This window comes from Festucalex cinctus, chromosome 11 (genome assembly GCF_051991245.1).
Source record: "Festucalex cinctus isolate MCC-2025b chromosome 11, RoL_Fcin_1.0, whole genome shotgun sequence".
Lineage (NCBI taxonomy): Eukaryota > Metazoa > Chordata > Actinopteri > Syngnathiformes > Syngnathidae > Festucalex > Festucalex cinctus.
The window spans coordinates 25221488-25240707 of NC_135421.1; the positions used below are offsets into that span (position 1 = coordinate 25221488).

The window sequence follows — 19220 nt, forward strand, 5'->3', positions numbered from 1 at the left end:
CATGAGTAAGATTTTCAAATTGATTTGCCATTAAATTAGCAGACAGACATAAAAACATATTTTTCCTACCTAATAATTAAACCTTTTTTCATCAGCAGCCACTGAATATTCTTTAATCCGGGTTATTGTATGTTCGTCTTCCTTCATTAGATTAGCCCATACCCCATTTCGATTTGTAGCCAGTTTGGAAAACATTTCATGTTTAGATATAATATATTCCATGTTCGCAGCGACGAGGCCGCCAGGGATGTGCCATCACGAGAGCGAGTTCCAGTGCCAGTCAGACGGCAGCTGCGTGCCGTCCACCTGGGAGTGCGACGGCCACTCGGACTGCGCGGACGGCAGCGACGAGCACCACGCCTGCCCGCCCCGCACCTGCCCTTCCTCGCTTTTCCGCTGCGACAACGGCAACTGCGTGCTGCGCGGCTGGCTGTGCGACGGCGACAACGACTGCAGGGACCTGAGCGACGAGCGGGACTGCCCCACGCCGCCTTTCCGATGCCCGAGCTGGCAGTGGCAGTGCCCCGGCTTCAGCATGTGCGTCAACATCACCGCGGTGTGTGACAACTCTCCCGATTGCCCGAACGGTGCCGACGAATCTCCGCTGTGCAGTAAGTCACCTTTTAAAAACTTCGCAAAGGTATCATTTCATAAAAATACGGTGTTTATTTGTCTGTCTTTGTTCAAATCATGCATGTGTGTGATTTGACTTGCGTTAACCTGAAAATGATTTGTGATTTTCCTTTCTTGCTTTTCTCACAACTTTCAGACGAGCCTTTGCCAGGTAGGAACAAAAACTCAAATCATTTTAGTAGAAATGCTGATTCATTAATAACAATGCCCAGTCCAGAAGAAGTCACAGACTTTAATGAAAGATTTTGAACAGCTTTTTATTATGATTCTGGCACACATTTCCCTGAGACATTGTTTCGATTTCACCACACTCCTTCATCAGGATCTTGTACGTACTAACCGTAGATTATGATCAATATTCTCATTTGTCATATGATTCCTAAATTTGACTTATTTGAGTTAAATGAAATAAAACGTCCTAATTCCAATGCCATCAGGATTCAGGAAAGAATAAATGTATTAATAGCAAACAATGTTATTTTGTTGTTTTCAGGTAGTGGGTTGGCCTTAACTTTTTGTAAACGTCGCTAGCCAAATCGAAATGGATTTTTGCTCTGGATGACCACCTATCAATATCATTCAATTTTTCTTTGCTTGATACAGACCAATGAAATAGTTTTATAGTTGATAGAATACAACACTGCATCAGTTGGGGTTAAATAACTTGTCAACATCTGAAATATAATCACTGCAGAAATGATCCTATAGTGTGCTTTTGGTTTTTACATGGTTAAACCCAGTTGATCGCTTTTTCTTGACTGGGTATATAATAAAGTTGTGTGTCTGTGGCTGTGTTTGTGTTATTAAATAGAACACAATTTCATGCATGACATTCTTTGTGAATGCATGTACACTACAAGGATTTATATCCATGCTGGTTCTGATTTTTTTGGTGTTTCATTCATCCAACTTAGATCAGGAGAGCTGCTCTGACAACAATGCTGGATGCACCCATGGCTGCATCCAAGGGCCCTTCGGGGCCCAGTGTACTTGCCCTGTGGGCTACCAACTGAGTAACGACTCCAAAACCTGTGAGGATATCGACGAATGTCACCCTCCTGGACTATGTAGCCAGCAATGCTTTAACGAAAGAGGCTCTTTCCGCTGCCACTGCCACGATGGTTACGCTCTCGAAGAGGACCGACGGACCTGCAAGGCCTCAGGTGACGATTCCCATATTTTTTCATTTTAAACTTTACAGGAATAAGCTACAATACAAGGGGGGTGCTTTGCCAATTTCTTCCCTCTTGTCTGTCCTTGCTGCTCAGATTCCTTTAGATGAGATAATTAACGTATATGTCAGTCAGCGTTCATCACTGGTGTAATTAGGACATTATCATCAACAAAGGACTGTTTATGGGGAGCGTGCCTCTTGCACATAGATAACCCGCTGAAAGGAATTGTAACACAATAGCTCTCATTATTTGTGCAAAAGTGCATTCCCCAAGGGTGGACATTTGAGAAGGGTCTATTTACCAGCCCTGTTGTAGGGTTGAGTGGTCATGCGCAAGCTAACAAGCGCTCCTATTAGCATGAGAATAGACATGCGAAAGTATACGATGTCTGTTTAACAGATTCCCGTCAAGCCTTCTTGCTGGTAGCCAGTCGGAATCACATCGTGCAAGATGACATCAGCACCCAGCCCAACGTGGTGCACTCGATAATCCGGGACGGACGCAACATCGTGGCCCTTGACTTTGATTCGGTCACCGACCGAGTGTACTGGTCCGACACAAGCCAGGACAGGATCTGGAGCGCTCATAAAAACGGCAGTGATCGGACTGTGGTGAGTTTTGATCCTCCGTGTTGATCACTAGTCAACGCTCTCGTAAACACGTTGGCTTAAATGAAAGACGTGTGTCGACAGATATTTGACAGTGGGGTGACTGTGACGGAGAGCCTTGCTGTGGATTGGGTGGGCAGGAACCTCTACTGGAGCGACTACGTTCTGGAGACAATTGAGGTTTCCAGACTAGATGGTAGTCACCGGACCGTGTTGGTGAGCGAGAACATCACCAACCCCAGAGGCCTGGTGCTGGACCCAAGAGACAGGTCAGAGCAAAACCAAAGACAATGTGTTATTATCCAAAAAGTTGGTTTTAAAAGTCTTCTCTTTGCAGCGCTCACCTGATGTTTTGGACGGACTGGGGGAGGAACCCCCACATTGAGAGGGCCAGCATGGACGGAAAACTGAGAACGATTATCATAAGCAACAAACTTTACTGGCCAAACGGTCTTACCATAGATTATCCCAACAATTTGTTGTACTTTGCTGACGCCTACTTGGATTTCATAGACTACTGCGATTATAATGGCAAGAATAGGAAACAAGTTTTGGCTAGTGACCTGGTGAGTCCATGACCTTCGTCACATTTTAGACAAAAGTATTGGGCCACAATACTGAATTCTGAGGCTTCATCCAGTCCTCTTACCTACATGATACATAGAGGGTCCCAAAAGTCACTTTTCACTTTTAATAAATTCCTAAAATTTACAATATCCGTCCAGCCGTCCGTCCATCCATCCATCCATCCATCCATCCATTTTCTTAACCACTTTTCCTCTCAAGGGTCGCGGGGGGTGCTGGAGCCTATCCCAGCTGGCTTCGGGCAGTATGCGGGGTACACCCTGAACTGGTTGCCAGCTAATTGCAGTGCAAAATTTACAGGAAAGAAACCAAATTCATTCATATTTTTAGTATCGTCGGAGGAGTCGTTGCAGTTTTACTTCTTGCATCCCCATTCGAATGCCTTGAAGACTAGCTGTATATAGTGCAACCCTCCGTAAAGACTTTTTCCTTGGCTTTGCGTGAGTGCCTGCTCAAGGAGTTTAGAATTTCATCAGTGATGGAAAACTGAAAAGCCTACATTGTCAAACGCTGATTGACTCATGTCTGCCTGAATGATTCCTAGGCTAAATTTAAAAGAAAGGAAGTGTATTGTGACTTTTGAGACATTATGTACTGCATTTGGGTTTGCATGGACAACCAGCTCCATGCAGTGCCTCTGTAGTGCATTCTGATGGACCAATATATGTTTAGACCAGTACCTTCCTGACAGTTTTGTTCTAATTAATATGGGTCAATACATTCAGCCAATATAGCCAAATAAATTCAGGATTGTTTGTAAAGCGGCCCAATGCTTTTATGCCTAGTCAAAGCATAAACGTTTTGAATTGAATATTCTAAGACACTTTTTCTTCTGTTTCTTTGCTACTCTCTATTAAAAAAAAAAGGTTCTTCAACATCCCCACGCGATTACCATTTTTGAGGATTTTGTGTATTGGACCGACAGATACATCAATCGCGTGATGCGAGCCCATAAGTGGCATGGGGATAACCAGACAGTGATGCTGTTCAACCTCCCTCAGCCCATGGGTCTTGTGGCAATGCATCCAGCCCGACAGCCAGCAGGTATGGCAAAGACATGCGGCATCGCACCGCATTGTAGCCTCTCTCATTGGCAGGTTGAATTAGTTTGACACCTTAAAAAGTATTGCCGAACTTTCTGTATAAATTGGGTCCAAATGTTATTTGCGAATCATTTTGGAGAGCAGTAAAAAAAACTGCATTCACTTGTAGGTACCAATCACTGCTCCCAGAACCCCTGCACTCACATCTGCCTGCTGTCAGCCATTGGACCAAGGTTCTACTCATGTGCGTGTCCTTCGGGGTGGACGCTGGCAGCAGATCAAGTCACGTGTACCAAAAGTATGTGTCGTGTCTGTGTTCAGATAATAACTGTATTTACTTGGCTATTTTGATTAGCTTATTTTTCTACATGAGATGGCCAAATCGTGACGTACTGTATACTTTACCTCTAGTGTGACATCCGACAGTGCTTGTATTGAATTGTATTGTTCTAAAGTTTTATTCAAAATTTTAAAAGCAAGTAGTAATAGTAGAAAAGTAGATTGTTGTGCTACTTGATCAAAAGTGAATGCCAGTCTGGCTTATTTCCCCTATATTTTTAATTTAGGAACCACTTGCTAGCTACGTCAAAAAATGCGCCTATATGATTCCAAAGTCTTAAGGAGACAAGGAGCCTTTAGTCCAAGGAATTTTCTTATGTGGACAGCTTAGCTCATCTCAGGTTTCAGGACATGAAAGCCAACACGGTCTCCCCAGAGGCCAATGATTATCCAAGAATGAAATTGCACCTCAACAACTGATTGATTCTAATCTGTGCTGACTAAGAAAATAAGATTGTGGAGCATACTTTCACTCATCAGTAGATGATAAGTCTCAGGAAATGTGTACTTACAACAAATGTATAATGTATTTTTCAATTCCTTTTCATAGTTGAGGATCCTTTCTTGGTGGTGGTGAGAGACAGCATCATTTACGGCATTTCCTTGAACCCGGATGACAGAAGCAATGATGCAATGGTGCCCGTTGCTGGGCTTCAGAACGGCTATGACGTTGACTTTGATGACAGTGAACAGACCCTTTATTGGGTCGAGCACCCAGTGAGTTGCAGTCCATGTGTCCAGTCATCCACTGGTTGTTATGTCTTTGCTAAACAATACTGTCAACGGTGCCTTAGGTAATACTGTGCCTGAGGTAATATCAGCCCCCCTTGAAGTTATTGTTTTTATATGGCGACTAGATTACATTTAACATCATCAGTCATTTAGGTCAACATTGTGTCATTCAGAAGTGATCAGGGAACTTCTGGAGACAGTTGGCTGCACTGAGAGAAAAGGGGGTGAATAATATCACATCCTACTTTTCAGTTTATTTATTTGTTAAAAAAAAAAAATGTTTAAAATAGGCCTATAGTATACATTTCGTTCCACTTCATGATTGTGTCCCACTTGGTGTTGGAAAAAAAAAAAAACAGCCTCATATTAAAGGGATACTTCACTTATTTAGCCCATTCTAGAAATAAAAAAATATTTTGTCTATAATTAATTTGATACTTTCATTATTTTTCACATACAATTAGTACCTTTAAAAACACATTTTGCAACTTGCTGTCGCCTGAAAATGACATCACAAGGGCTCAGGTAACCAATCGCAGCTCACCTGTTTTCTAGGTTTGGTCATGTGACATTCATAAGCTGAGCTGTGATTGGTTACCTGAGCCCTTGTGATGTCATTTTCAGGCGACAGCAAGTTGCAAAATGTGCTTTTAAAGATACTAAGTGTACGTGAAAAATAATGAAATGTCAAATTTATTATAGGCAAAATATTAATGTTTGCCAAAAATGGTTAAATAAGTCAAGTCCCCCTTTAAATATTAATATTAGATATTAAATATTAAATGGATCCACTTTCTGGCAGTGTCAATCAAAACTGAGCAAGATTATTTTGCTAAAGGTATCTTTTTTTTTATTTATTGCATTTAATAGAATTGTGCATGTGACAACAGTGACATCATCATCACGTATCTTTATTTGCCTTTCAGGGTGAGATCCACAGAGTGAAGTCAGATGGTACCAATCGGACAGAGTTTGCACCTGCAGCCGTTCTGGGGTCTCCTGTGGGTCTGGCCCTAGACTGGATATCAGAAAACCTCTACTACACCAACCCGTCAACACAGTCGATTGAGGTGAGAGTGAGACCATGTACAAAAACTTGAGTTTGTTTCATTATGTTGCGCGATTAGGAACAGAAGAACAGTAAGACCCTTGTGCAGGTTTTGAAGCTGAGAGGAGAGTTCCAGTACAGAAAAACTCTCATCACAAATAATGGCTCTCCAACTGGCGCTGGCAGTCCTGTTGGAATTGCTGTGGACCCGGCACGTGGGTAAGCTCTGTTTCACAACAAGCCTTCCACACTTACTCTGAGCCTTCTCAATTGCTCGACAAGGGCTAGCCCACTAGTACACATGACAAACTTCATCCATTACATGTGTCAGGGTTACCTGTTTGATATCGATAAAACACGACACAAAAAGGAGAGAAGACACTCAGCTCAGGGCTCGTGAGGAGAGAGAAGAGGAACTGACTGATACAATTCACTCCTGCACTCTCTGAAGATTCCTCTCCTCACCCTCTCAATTTATTTGGTTTTCCACGCCCTTTCCACGCCCCTAGTTAGATGGGTGTTCCAACCCTAAAAATGCAAATCAAGGTATAGTTGGAACACAGAAGATTACTGAGTACGTGTGGTCAAGTTTGCAATCATTTCTTAACAGGAAACAGGCGACCTCAGCAGACTGGCTCGAACCATTCTGCTGCGTTAGATGTTGTGGCTCCTCAGATTTTTGAGTCATCTTCAAATAGCCAGGCTATGTGAATGTGAGTGGGAACTGAGCAAAGCATTCTTCATTGCAAGCGGAAGCAATTTTTCTTTGCAAGCAAAGCAGTCTTCATTGCAAATAGAAGCAGTTCTTCATTGCAGCAAATATATGATAACATATATGGCTAGGTTATGTGAACGTGAGTGCAAAGCATTCTTCATTGCAAGCAGAAGCAGTTCTTCATTGCAGAAAATGTATGATTACTTATTATTGACAATTATTCCTACAACACGTTTTTAAGCAAACTATACTGGACCGACCAAGGGACGGAGAGTGGCATCCCTGCCAAGGTGGCGTCTGCAGACATGGATGGTTTGAACCCTGTCACGCTGTTCACCAATAACCTGGACCACATCGAGTTCCTTACTGTGGACATTCAAGAGAACAAGCTGTACTGGGCTGTTACAAGCACTGGCATGGTCAGTCTTCACACAGACACATTTTCTACATCCTGTAAGACAACCACAGACACTAATTGTGAATATCCACAGATTGAACGTGGGGATCCGGACGGGACGAACCGCGTCAGCCTGGTGTCAGGTCTGGCTCACCCCTGCGGTGTCGCCGTCTATCAGAACTTCCTCTACTTCACCGACCGCGACTTTGAGGTCATAGAGCGCACGGACAAGTTGACAGGCGCCAACAGGGTTGTGATACGGGATAATGTGTCTGGACTCAGAGTGCTGAAAGTCCACTACCGAGATTGTGAGTAGAAAGAAAATCACCAGACAAAACATTTGGTACAACTGCTGTATCCAAAATTAAGCTTTTACAATGATGACAATGCTCAAGTCATTATTACAATGTCACATATATATTAACCATTTTTCATCCCCTCATTAATTCAAAATACAGTATGCTAATAGTTAGCATCAATAGTGCGTTATTAAGAAACAATGGATATTCAAACACAAACTGTGGACCAACACATTCATTCATTCATTCATTCATTCATTCATTCATTCATTCATTTTCCGAACCACCTATTTAATTACACCATCTTACGGAGGAGTCACTGACAGTGTCTGCATATCCTTTCTATACTACCCCCTGGTGGCCAAGATGGACACACCAGAGGGAGCAGCACAATTAATTGAATTGCAGCATTAAATCATTATATTGTATGTTTTTGTAACGTACAATATAATAGCGTGTCATGTTGGGTCGTTGAGGGATCAGGCTAGAACGGATTAATGGAATTTCCATTCATTTCAATGGTGAAAGATGCTTTGACATACAAGTCACGAGCATGGTCACGGAACGAATTAAAGTCTTATGTTAAGCCACCACTGTATCGTGGCAAGAGAGTACATAAAAAAAACCTGTCAATTTTTCTTGTAAATTGCTGATTATTGATTTTATCCATATTCAGCTTCTGCTGGCACAACAAACGGCTGTACCAACAACGTGACTGCGTGCGAGCATCTGTGCTTGCCAAGGCCGCGGGGCCTCTTCACGTGCGCCTGCGCCACGGGCTTTAAACTCAACGCTGACAACTCCACCTGCGCCCCTTATGAGTCCTTCGTTGTCATCTCCACGCTGTCCGCTATCAAAGGCTTCAGTCTCGAAGGGACGGACCACTCGGAAGCGATGGTGCCAGTGGCAGGCCGAGGTCAGTCATTGGCTCGTGTGAAATTCTAAACTTGTGTAGAGAACCAAATGAGTGGCTATTATTTTTCATATTTCAGAATGGGACCAAACTCTTGATACTGTTTGTGACATAAGATTTAGATATTGTCGTAATAATGCTTGACTTTAAAAAAGGAACGTTCAGCTCATTTCATGTCATGGCTTCGAATGAGTTTATTATCTGTGCTCTTTCAGGCCGGAATGCTTTACACGTCGATGTGCACATGGCATCTGGTTACATCTACTGGTGTGACTTCAGCAGCACGGTCACAGCACAGAACGGGGTCAGAAGAATCAAGTCAGACGGCTCGGGATTACGTAGTGTAGTGACAAGTGGGATAGGACGCAACGGGATACGTGGCATAGCTGTGGACTGGGCTGCAGGTATGCAGTTTTATTTTTTTACCATAGACATACATCACTCTTTATTGGGGCTGAACGAGTTTGAAAAGTAATCTAATTACTTTTTTTTTTCTTCACTTTTTTACAATTATTTTTTACAAGGTCCACTTTCCAAGTATTTGTTAACAAGCAAGCAAAAAAAAAACAAAAAAACTCATCTGTATTATAAAAAGCAAGATCAGATTATTTATGCATAAATAATTTGGTTTTACAAGTAACACGCTGAAATAAAGGAAAGTGACTTAGGAATTCATATTAAAGAGTTTATTTTTCTACTTTAATTTAAAGTAAACTTACTAAACACTTTGAGTTGCAGTCTTTTAAGTGTTCGGTGTGACAACTTCACACAGTCTTTAACATGAGTCATTAAATCATAAGTCACATTAATGCAATAATGCAAAAATTGTGTGGCTTTATCGCTTCAACTGTTTTTATGTTTTATGATACAATAAGTAAACATAGACCGCACTTCTTAAGCACTGAATTTATCTACATACTATATAAATAAATAAATATGTAAACAAGCTTTATATAAATAAAAAAATGCAGACTACTGACAAACTGATTTTTTTTATTTGCAGCCTTTGCTTTTTGAAAATTGCATTCTACTACAATGCAATGTCGATTTGAATTTGATTATTTTTTTTGTCCTACATGACACTAATTAAACTTGTATTTCAAGGCACCATTTTAAATGTCAGATTCAAGATGGAAACATAACTACTTTATTTAAAATTTTAAAAAAGTGTGTGTGTGTGTATATATATATATATATATATATATATATATATATATATATATATATATATATATATATATATATATTTTTTTTTTTTTTTAAGAATAGAATTGCAGTTCAAATCCTATAAAAACATACTTTATTGTTGAAAACAGTGTAATGACAAATAAATTCCAAATAAAGAAATGTATATATGTAAGAGTCTCTGCATGATGATGATGATGATGAAAATAGATTCATGAAATCTGTTAACTTTGTCCCCAGGAAACCTTTATTTCACCAACGCCTTCCTGACGGAGACATACGTTGAAGTTCTTCGCCTGGACACCGCGTTCCGAAGGGTCCTGTTAAAAACCCAGGCGGACATGCCGCGTCACATCGTGGTGGACCCTCGAAATAGATACTTATTCTGGGCTGACTATGGCCAAAACCCCAAAATTGAACGAGCGCTCTTGGATGGAACCAACCGCACAATTTTAGTATCATCGGGAATTATCACCCCGCGGGGTCTCGCTCTGGACCAGGAAAGCGGATACGTCTACTGGGTTGACGACTCTCTGGATATGATTGCCCGAGTCAGCCCCCAAGGAGGGGAAACCGAGGTGGTGCGCTATGGCAGTCGCTACCCAACTCCTTACGGGATCACCGTGTTTCAAGGGAGTATCATTTGGGTGGACAGAAACCTCAAGAAGGTCTTCCAAGCAAGCAAAGAACCCGGCAGCACAGAGCAACCTGCTGTCATAAGAGACAACATAAACATGCTGAGGGACGTTACCATTTTTGACCGGCGCTTGCAGCCGTCCACAGCCCAAGAGCTTAACAATAACCCCTGTGTCAACGCCAACGGAGGTTGTGCCCAATTCTGCTTTGCTCTGCCAAGCGCTGACATTGGCAACGCATCCCGAAAGTGCGCGTGCGCATTTGGGAATCTCGCAGCGGATGGTGAGAGCTGTGCGGTTTCAAAGGACGACTATCTCATCTACACCACGGAGAGCACGGTGCGCAGCTTGCGCCTCGACCCGGAAGACCATGCCGTGCCCTTCCCCGTGGTCAACGTGCCACGCACTTCCGTGGCGCTGGATTTTGACCTCGCTGACCGAAGGATCTACTTCACTCAGAGTTCGGGTGCAGGAGCTAGCAAGATCAGCTACATCAATTTGTATTCTCCCACTTCAGCTCCAGTCGTGGTGGCTTCAGGTAGGCAACAGTTTTACTTAGTTTCTTTAAAGGCCATGTCAAGTGAATTTAGAGATCATTTCTAAATATAAAAAAAGACTGAAGAGTAACTTTGTAGTTACTTGTGTACACTTTAGGGATATTGGCGCCGATAATCACCCAGCGATATTGGGCTTTTTGACGAATATCGGTATCGGCCTTTTTTTAAAAATCTGACGGCTGATAAAAGGCCAATCTAAAACTATTGTCTTTATAAGAGATGCTGCTGACCCTGTTGTTTTTGTTCGACATTAAAACAAAGAAATGTGAATGTTTAAGACTTCAGGTATTTTTAAATTTTGGAAAAATTTATTTTTGTAGAAAACATAGAGAGCTATGGTATTTACTTGTTTAAGTTTCCATTGAACTTTTTAAAGGCGCTGATAACCTTGGGGATCTGTTATAGGCCTCCTAGACTACTAATAATAGGCACTGGTATCAGGCCTGCAAAAACAATATCGGTCTATATCGAGCACACTTGTGCAGATACAGCATTTTAAACTCTTTTCACCATTTGGGTTTTCCTGACTTTTTGGGGCGTAACTCAAACGGTACTAAAATGTGTCACTGGACCTGAGTAGCCCCTCCCCTACTACAAAAGAACTTCAGCACACTCTACACTCTAAAAACAGTTGGGTCAAAAATAACCCGAATTGGGTCGGAAGTGTCCGACCCAACTTCTTGGCTTAATCCTTTTCACCATTAAATTGGGTCTAATTATTAAGCCACAAAACAACCACAAAACGGGTTATTCTTTTGACCCAACTTTTTTGTTTAAGTGCATAACAGAAAATGTTGGGTCGGTCCTGAAAAATTTTGTATGAGTTGGGTAATTGAATTTAAAAAAAAAAAAAAAATTAAGTTGTTATGGGAAGCCCAGGGACAGTAAATACAATGAAAACAGCAGGGCTCCAAAACAGAACCCTGTGGAACACCATGTGACAGATTAATACCCTTAGATCTGGACATTCAGATCCTTCTCGGTGATTTTCAAATGTAATTGTGGTTCATATTGTATGATGTGACAGATCTAGGGGCCCCTGATGGCATTGCATACGACTGGATAAATAGACGGATTTACTACAGCGACTATGCTAACCAGAGCATCAGCTCTATGTCTGTGAATGGATCTCAGAGGACTATTATTGCACACGTGTCCAGGCCGAGGGCCATCATTTTGGACCCCTGCAGGGGGTAAGGCTTTCTTGCATTGTAGATTGCTTCTTGACGTTTTGCTTTGAATTTCCTGACTTGAATCCCATCTTGTCGAAACAGTTACATGTATTGGACCGACTGGGGAACCCATGCAAAGATCGAGCGTGCTACCTTAGGCGGGAACTTCCGAAGAGAGATTGTGAACAGCAGTTTGGTGTGGCCCAATGGACTGAGCTTAGACTATGAAGAGGAAAGGCTGTATTGGGCTGATGCTAGCTTGTAAGACTAAATCATATTTTGTGTTCTGACTTATTTTTTTCACCCAACCAGTTATTTAGTCTTCCTCACACAGTATTGCTATCTTTGTTGTTTTTGCTCTGCCATCAGACAGAAAATTGAGCGCTCCTCTCTGACCGGATCGCATCGGGAGGTCATTGTCAGCACGGCCATCTACCCGTTCGCCATGGCAATGTTCGGGCAGTTTATTTATTGGACTGACTGGAACACACGTAGCATCTACCGCGCCAACAAACACGACTGCTCCGACCCCACGGTGATGATTCAGAACCTTCCGTCTCGGCCGATGGATGTCCATGTTATGGCCAGCGGGAAGCAGCAGCAGTGTGTCAGTCCTTGCGAGCAGTTTAACGGAGGCTGCAGTCATATTTGTACACCAGGTATGCATGTTTTGTTATTATTGTCTTTCAAGCATAATATTAACTCATTAACTGCCACTGACGGATATAGACGTCAAAGATCAATTTTTCCTGGGATGGCAGTGAATGACTTAATTGCAAAAAAACAAAACATGAATTGTGATCCTATTAGGGCCCAATGGAGCCGAGTGTCGCTGTCCATCAGAGGGCCAATGGTACCTCGCCGACAACAAGCACTGCATCCTTGATAATGGTACTCGGTGCCAGCCTGGTCAGTTTACCTGCCTGAATGGCCGCTGCATTCGTTCCCAGTGGAAATGTGACAATGACAATGACTGTGGAGATGGCAGTGATGAACTGGAGAGAGTCTGTGGTAGGACGTCCGTTGTGTTGATTTTCTCCCTTGTTTGCTCATGACTGCAAATTAACTTCACTGTCAAAGTCTTGTTTCACTAACAAACTGTCTTTCGCTCTAAAAATAATTGCTTCTTAGGAGTCAAGACTGATTTCAACTATGTTGGTGTGTATGCTTACTTCTTGATTAGAATTTAATTAACAAGCCGTTAGTAACAAATCAAAACTAATCACAACCGCTTACATCTTTGCATGCAGTCCCTCAGTTCCTGTCATCGTTTGTAGCCTTGTCAGGTAACCCGAGCGTTCGATGTATGCGCGTCGAACGCGATTTCTTGCAAGTCACACGTTCCATTTTGTTAGCCTTCCACACGTGTGACCCCACCGTGTTCACCTGCGGCAACGGGCGATGCGTGCCGTACCACTACCGCTGCGACCACTACGACGACTGCGGCGACAACAGCGACGAGGTGGGCTGTCTGTTCAGGCAGTGCGACCCCAGCACGGAGTTCGCCTGCAACAATGGCCGCTGTATTTCCAAGGAGTATGTTTGCAACGGCATTAATAACTGCTATGACAACGGAACCTCAGACGAGCTAAATTGCCGTAAGTAAAATACGGTTATTTGTAAATTACCTACTTACTTAATTAATATATACGTATTATACAACCATAATGTATGAATTGATTATTTAGCTGAAAGAACCTGCCAGCCGGAGCACACTAAGTGCCAGTCGACCAACATTTGCATCCCGCGTTCATACCTGTGCGATGGAGACAACGACTGCGGAGATATGAGTGATGAGAGTCCGACGCACTGTGGTGAGTATAACGCCAACTAACTTTTTATCTAATAAGGATTCTCTAGTCTTAGATGTTTTTGGAGGAAACAAATTTTAATTCATTCAGTGCCATTGATGGCTAGAGACGTCAAAATTGAATTTTAAATCATTTACCCGCAGCCATTTTCACAGGAAGCAACCCCCTTCGCTTACTGGATTTTGACTGATTTTGCAAGGCCCACAGAATATTGTGTTCTCTTGCTATTAAAAACATGGAACCTACCAAAAGAAAGATTAGACTCTCTTCAAGAAAACTAAGTATATTTCTATCTGTTTTGCAGCAACTAGCATTAGAATATAGTAAAGTTTCATCATTATTCACAAATCTGTTTCGAATTGGCCCTGGTTGATCTCTTATACTCTGCTGCCACCTGCTGGCCGATTTTGTAATTACTACCATTGCTTCACCTGTTCTGTGCAGTTGAAAGGTTGCATCAAAACCTTCTGTATGCTCGAGCATTAAAAAAACAAACAAAAAAAACATATAAATACGTCTTTGGGACACTTAAAAACATTTAAAATAGAACGCATTTATATGTTTTTGGGAGCAAATGAATTAACTGGGCTTCAAATGAGCTGTCAACAGTTCCTGCTGTTGTTTGTGTAATTTGAGTATACATACAGTATACACTTATCTTATATACATATCTTTGTGTTAACATGATGTGATGACAAAACATTACATGGCTGATAAGAGTTTGTAAGCAAATTAGGCACACATGCTTGCTTTAAATTTGTTGAATGCATTGTTAAACTGCTTCCTATTTTACCTGAAAGACACGATTTCCTGCTTTTCACCATGGCGTGGCTCATCTTTTCCTGTGATTGCTATTAAACAATGTCTGCCATCTAGTGGTGAATAGTGTTATGACAATTTAAAACTAATCAGGGAAACATTTTCACAATTCATTGACATGATTTTGACATTTTCGCTTTTCCCACCTTAGCTACATCCACATGTTCCCAGAGCGAGTTCCGTTGTTCCAGCGGTCGTTGCATCCCCGCCCACTGGTACTGTGACGGAGGGGCCGATTGTGCCAACGGCTCTGATGAACCCCTCTCCTGCAGTGAGTGTCAGACAACTCTTTTACCTCGAATGGCTCCACTGGCCTTTGCTGGCTTTGTGTGTCTGAACTCATCACCACCGTCACATCCCCCTTCCCCCGTTTTTTTTTTGGGTGTTTTTTTGTGTGTTTGTGCCTGTCCGCCCATCTAAGAAGTGGTGAGTGATGCGGCACAGAGTGTGAGTCCGTGCGGTGTATCTCTTTGTTGACGAGGTGGTCAGCCAGGCCTCCCATTGTGTGTTGGATTCGACTGTGGCGCACCCCCTCCAACCTCCTTTTGTCCTGTGGGGGTCATTTAGCTTCACTTTGGCTTTTGTTTAGCTAGCTCGCCATGCATGGGAATGTGGACTTACTCGGGCTATTTTGATAGTTTTTTTTTTAAAGCGTTGGATTGCCTCCTTTATCTTTAATGAAAAATGTGTCAATTCTAAAAATCGCTAACAGTTGGAATCCTCGCATCTCCAAAATCACTGCTTTTCAGCAAATAAAAGAAAAACAATCTTAAGTTACCAAAACGACGTCATTCATGTTGGTATTATGCTTCATATTGTTATACTGTTAAGTACCAAAATCGATACGCCAACCCAAAATCATGTTCGATTGTAAATTTAATAAGCCCAAAAAAAAGAAAAGAAAATCAAGCTATGGTTACATCATCATCTTAACGCTTTTTCAAAGGTCTTAGAGCCACGAGTGATGCAATAAATACAGCAATGAGCTGACTAAGCAGTTTTAAGTTTCAGAAATTAATCTGCACACACTTACTTTAATTTTTTTTTAACAAAACTGGCATACTCAAATATGTATAACCTAATTGTTATCATTTGTTGTCAAAAATTCCCCAGACTTTCAATCTTGAGGCAACATAATGCCACGCGACTCCCACAGAGTGAGAAAAGAGGATTTTTTTAAAAAGATAGTTGAGCATTCAAGAGATTTAACTGATCTGTTCCCAAGCTATTTTCAACACTTTAAATTGCTGAATAATATGTAAAAATATGACGACGTGAGGATGGAGCAATAGTTTTAAATTTGTGGGAAAAATATGAGATTTACGCCCATTTTTTTACTGGCAGAATTGCGCCGTAACATAACGTTGAATTGGTGTACAATTTGTCTTTGCAGCCACGCTAGCCAGGACGTGCAATGCAGATCAGTTCCCTTGTGACGACGGCAGATGCATCGCCACTTCCTGGATCTGTGACGGCGACAACGACTGCGGTGACATGAGTGATGAAGACCAGCGGCACAATTGTGGTATGCGCGATACTATTTATCATCATGATCAGCTTCTTCATTCTGCCACTCACTGAAATTTTCATTACTGCGGACGTTGGTCTCTCTGATTGCACGCAGCCAACCGCACATGTTCAAGCGCAGAGTTCACCTGTGCGCGCAACCAACCGCCTCAGCGCAAGTGCATTCCTCGAGACTGGGTGTGTGACGGGGACGCCGACTGCGCGGATGCGCTGGATGAGCATCAAAACTGTTCGCGGAGATCCTGTGGCGTCAACGAGTTCACCTGCAGCAACGGCCTCTGCATACGCAGCTCCTACAGGTGTGACGCCGAATCGAACCGGTTTTGCGGTGACGGCGCCGCGACGTCATGACGTTATTCCAAATCAGGTGTGACCGGCGAAACGACTGCGGCGACAGCAGCGACGAGCGGGGTTGCGCCTACCGGCCGTGCCAGCAGCACCAGTTCACCTGCCAGAACGGCCGATGCGTGTCGCACGACTTTGTCTGCGACGGGGACAACGACTGCGGGGACGAGTCGGACGAGCTGGAGCACGTGTGCCGCGCTCCCCCGCCCACGTGCCCGCCGGGAGAGTTCAGATGTGACAACGGGCACTGCGTCCCGCTGAGCCAGGTGTGTAACCGGGACGACGACTGCTCCGACAACAGTGACGAGAAAGGATGTGGTAAGTGTGATGAAGATTTACTGTTGTGTATCCGATTTTTAGTTTTCACCGTGATATCCCGATAACCATTATCGCCCCAACTATGTGGCTATATATTTTTTAAATGTGATCATTCTTATGGGCTGCGATTGGCTGGCAACCAGTTCAGGGTGTACCCCGCCTACTGCCCATAGCCAGCTGGGATAGGCTCCAGCACTCCCCGCGACCCTTGTGAGGTACAAGCAGTTCAGAAAATGGATGGATGGCATTCTTATGGCCCATAAGACTGCTGTCGACTGAAAATGACATCACAAGGGCTCAGGTAACCAATCACAGCTCACCTGTTTTCCAGGTTTGGTCATGTGACATGTCACAAGCTGAGCTGTGATTGGTGACCTGTCCTTTTGAGTCGACAGCAAATTGCAAAATGTGTTTTTAAAGGTACTAATTGTACACTAAAAATTGTGAAAGTATCAAATGAATTATGGACAAAATATTAATGTTTGACTGCCAAAAATGGCGAAATAATTAAAGTATCCCTTTTATATATCTTTAAAAATCGCACACCTGTGGTTTTTTTGTATTTGCAGATTCCGATAAAAATGGTCAGAATACATAGAACAAATTACAGGTTTGTACCTACCCTAAAACAAAAGATGTGAGCTTCCAAATATGGTCCTAAATTTTGTGTAAATTGTTAATTCCCGTATTACAAAAGTGGGCGTGGCACTGACCCAAACTTTAAACGGCCACAACTCGAAAATTATTTGAGCTGGGAGGTTCAAACTTCAGATTCTTTCTTTTGACATCATAAAGCAACAATGAAATAAAAATGAGGCAAATTGAAGACGTGTCACTCGGGGAAGGTGTGTGAATTTGACAGTTTCAATGCATCATATTTTTTCTGCTTGTTTGTCCAATTCCAGGCATCAACGAGTGCACAGACCCGACCACCCACCGCTGCGACCACAACTGTACGGACACGCCCACGAGCTTCACCTGCACCTGTCGCCGCGGCTACCGCCTGATGTCGGACGGGACGACGTGCGACGACGTCGACGAGTGCGCCGAGACGCCGAGCGTGTGCAGCCAGGTGTGCGAGAACACGGTGGGCTCGTACGTCTGCAAGTGCGCGCCGGGCTTCCTCCGAGAGCCGGACGGGCGCAGGTGCCGCCACAACAGCAACATCCCGCCTTACCTCATCTTCAGCAACCGCTACTACCTCAGGAATTTGTCGACGGACGGGCGGGCCTACTCGCTGATACTCCAGGGACTGACCAGCGCGGTGGCGATGGACTTTGACCGCGTGGACAAGCGCTTGTATTGGATCGACGTGAGCCGCAGGGTGATTGAGAGGATGGCCTTCAACGGCAGCGACAGAGAAGTGGTGGTCAACGGGGTTCTGCACGGCGAGGGCCTCGCCATCGACTGGATCGCCAGGAAACTCTACTGGGTGGACAGTTTCATGGATTGCCTTAAAGTGTCGGAACTGGACGGTCGTTTTGTGAGGAAACTGGCGGAACACTGCGTCGACGCGAATAACACTTACTGCTTCGAGAACCCCAGAGCCATCGTGCTGCATCCCAAACAAGGGTGAGTAGATGAGATGTCGCCATTGAGCCTGACTGATCATTCGTTATATGCGTACAATTAGGGCTGTGCAATTAGTCAAAATTCAATTACAATTTAAATTCTTACAAAATCAGCATAATCGTTAAAAAAAAAAAAAAAAACAGAAATAGGGGTGTCAGGCGATTTGCTCCCAATAACGTGTAAATACGTTTTTAATGTTTTAAGTGTCCCAAAGACATATTTATAAGTTTTTTTGTGTGTTTTTTTTATGGTAGAGCAAACATAAGGCTTTGATGCAGCCTCTCAACTGCAAAGAACGTTTGCAGAAATGGTAGTTATTACACAAACGGCCAGCAGGTGGCAGCAGAGCAAAGGAGATCAACCAGGGCCATCTAGAAAAAAAGCTCAATTACTTACAATTTTAAATAGATTTGTGACAACTGATGAAATTTAGCTCTCTTCTAATGCTAATTGCTGCAAAACGGAAACAGATAGAAACATACTTTTTTTTTCCTGATGAAAGAAGAGACTTTAATCTTTCTTTTGATAGATTCCATGCTTTTATAGCAATAAAACACAATATTCTGTGGGCCTTGCAAAAGCAGTCAAAATCTAGTAAAACAGCCAGGAGCAAACGGGATTGCTTCTGTGAAAATGGCTGGGAGTCAATGAGTTAAAAGTACATGTATTTTAAAACAACCACATGCAGTAGCTTAGCCTTTATGCTAATGCTAACAATGTATGATGGCATAACTCTTGAAGCAACAAATGCTTGAACACAAATCGTAGAGCTAGAGAAAGACAACATAACAA

At 42.9% G+C, this 19220-nt stretch overlaps 1 protein-coding gene across 2 annotated transcripts in view; it reads left to right on the top strand.

The window, feature by feature from the left end:
- lrp2a (low density lipoprotein receptor-related protein 2a) overlaps positions 1 to 19220 on the top strand; it is a 56883-nt gene that overhangs the window by 21393 nt on the left and 16270 nt on the right. For both annotated transcript variants that reach the window (XM_077536489.1, XM_077536491.1), the window contains 29 exons: positions 231 to 611; positions 770 to 784; positions 1548 to 1796; positions 2208 to 2419; positions 2501 to 2685; positions 2754 to 2982; positions 3868 to 4045; positions 4214 to 4342; positions 4934 to 5100; positions 6042 to 6185; positions 6273 to 6382; positions 7120 to 7297; positions 7370 to 7583; positions 8251 to 8490; positions 8703 to 8891; positions 9913 to 10845; positions 11892 to 12057; positions 12139 to 12297; positions 12406 to 12695; positions 12847 to 13047; positions 13168 to 13194; positions 13287 to 13322; positions 13392 to 13634; positions 13725 to 13850; positions 14818 to 14937; positions 16060 to 16191; positions 16291 to 16492; positions 16561 to 16856; positions 17762 to 18428. In XM_077536489.1, the coding sequence (XP_077392615.1) occupies positions 231 to 611; positions 770 to 784; positions 1548 to 1796; positions 2208 to 2419; positions 2501 to 2685; positions 2754 to 2982; positions 3868 to 4045; positions 4214 to 4342; positions 4934 to 5100; positions 6042 to 6185; positions 6273 to 6382; positions 7120 to 7297; positions 7370 to 7583; positions 8251 to 8490; positions 8703 to 8891; positions 9913 to 10845; positions 11892 to 12057; positions 12139 to 12297; positions 12406 to 12695; positions 12847 to 13047; positions 13168 to 13194; positions 13287 to 13322; positions 13392 to 13634; positions 13725 to 13850; positions 14818 to 14937; positions 16060 to 16191; positions 16291 to 16492; positions 16561 to 16856; positions 17762 to 18428 (6418 nt within the window). The remainder of the gene's footprint in view (positions 1 to 230; positions 612 to 769; positions 785 to 1547; positions 1797 to 2207; positions 2420 to 2500; positions 2686 to 2753; positions 2983 to 3867; positions 4046 to 4213; positions 4343 to 4933; positions 5101 to 6041; positions 6186 to 6272; positions 6383 to 7119; positions 7298 to 7369; positions 7584 to 8250; positions 8491 to 8702; positions 8892 to 9912; positions 10846 to 11891; positions 12058 to 12138; positions 12298 to 12405; positions 12696 to 12846; positions 13048 to 13167; positions 13195 to 13286; positions 13323 to 13391; positions 13635 to 13724; positions 13851 to 14817; positions 14938 to 16059; positions 16192 to 16290; positions 16493 to 16560; positions 16857 to 17761; positions 18429 to 19220) is intronic.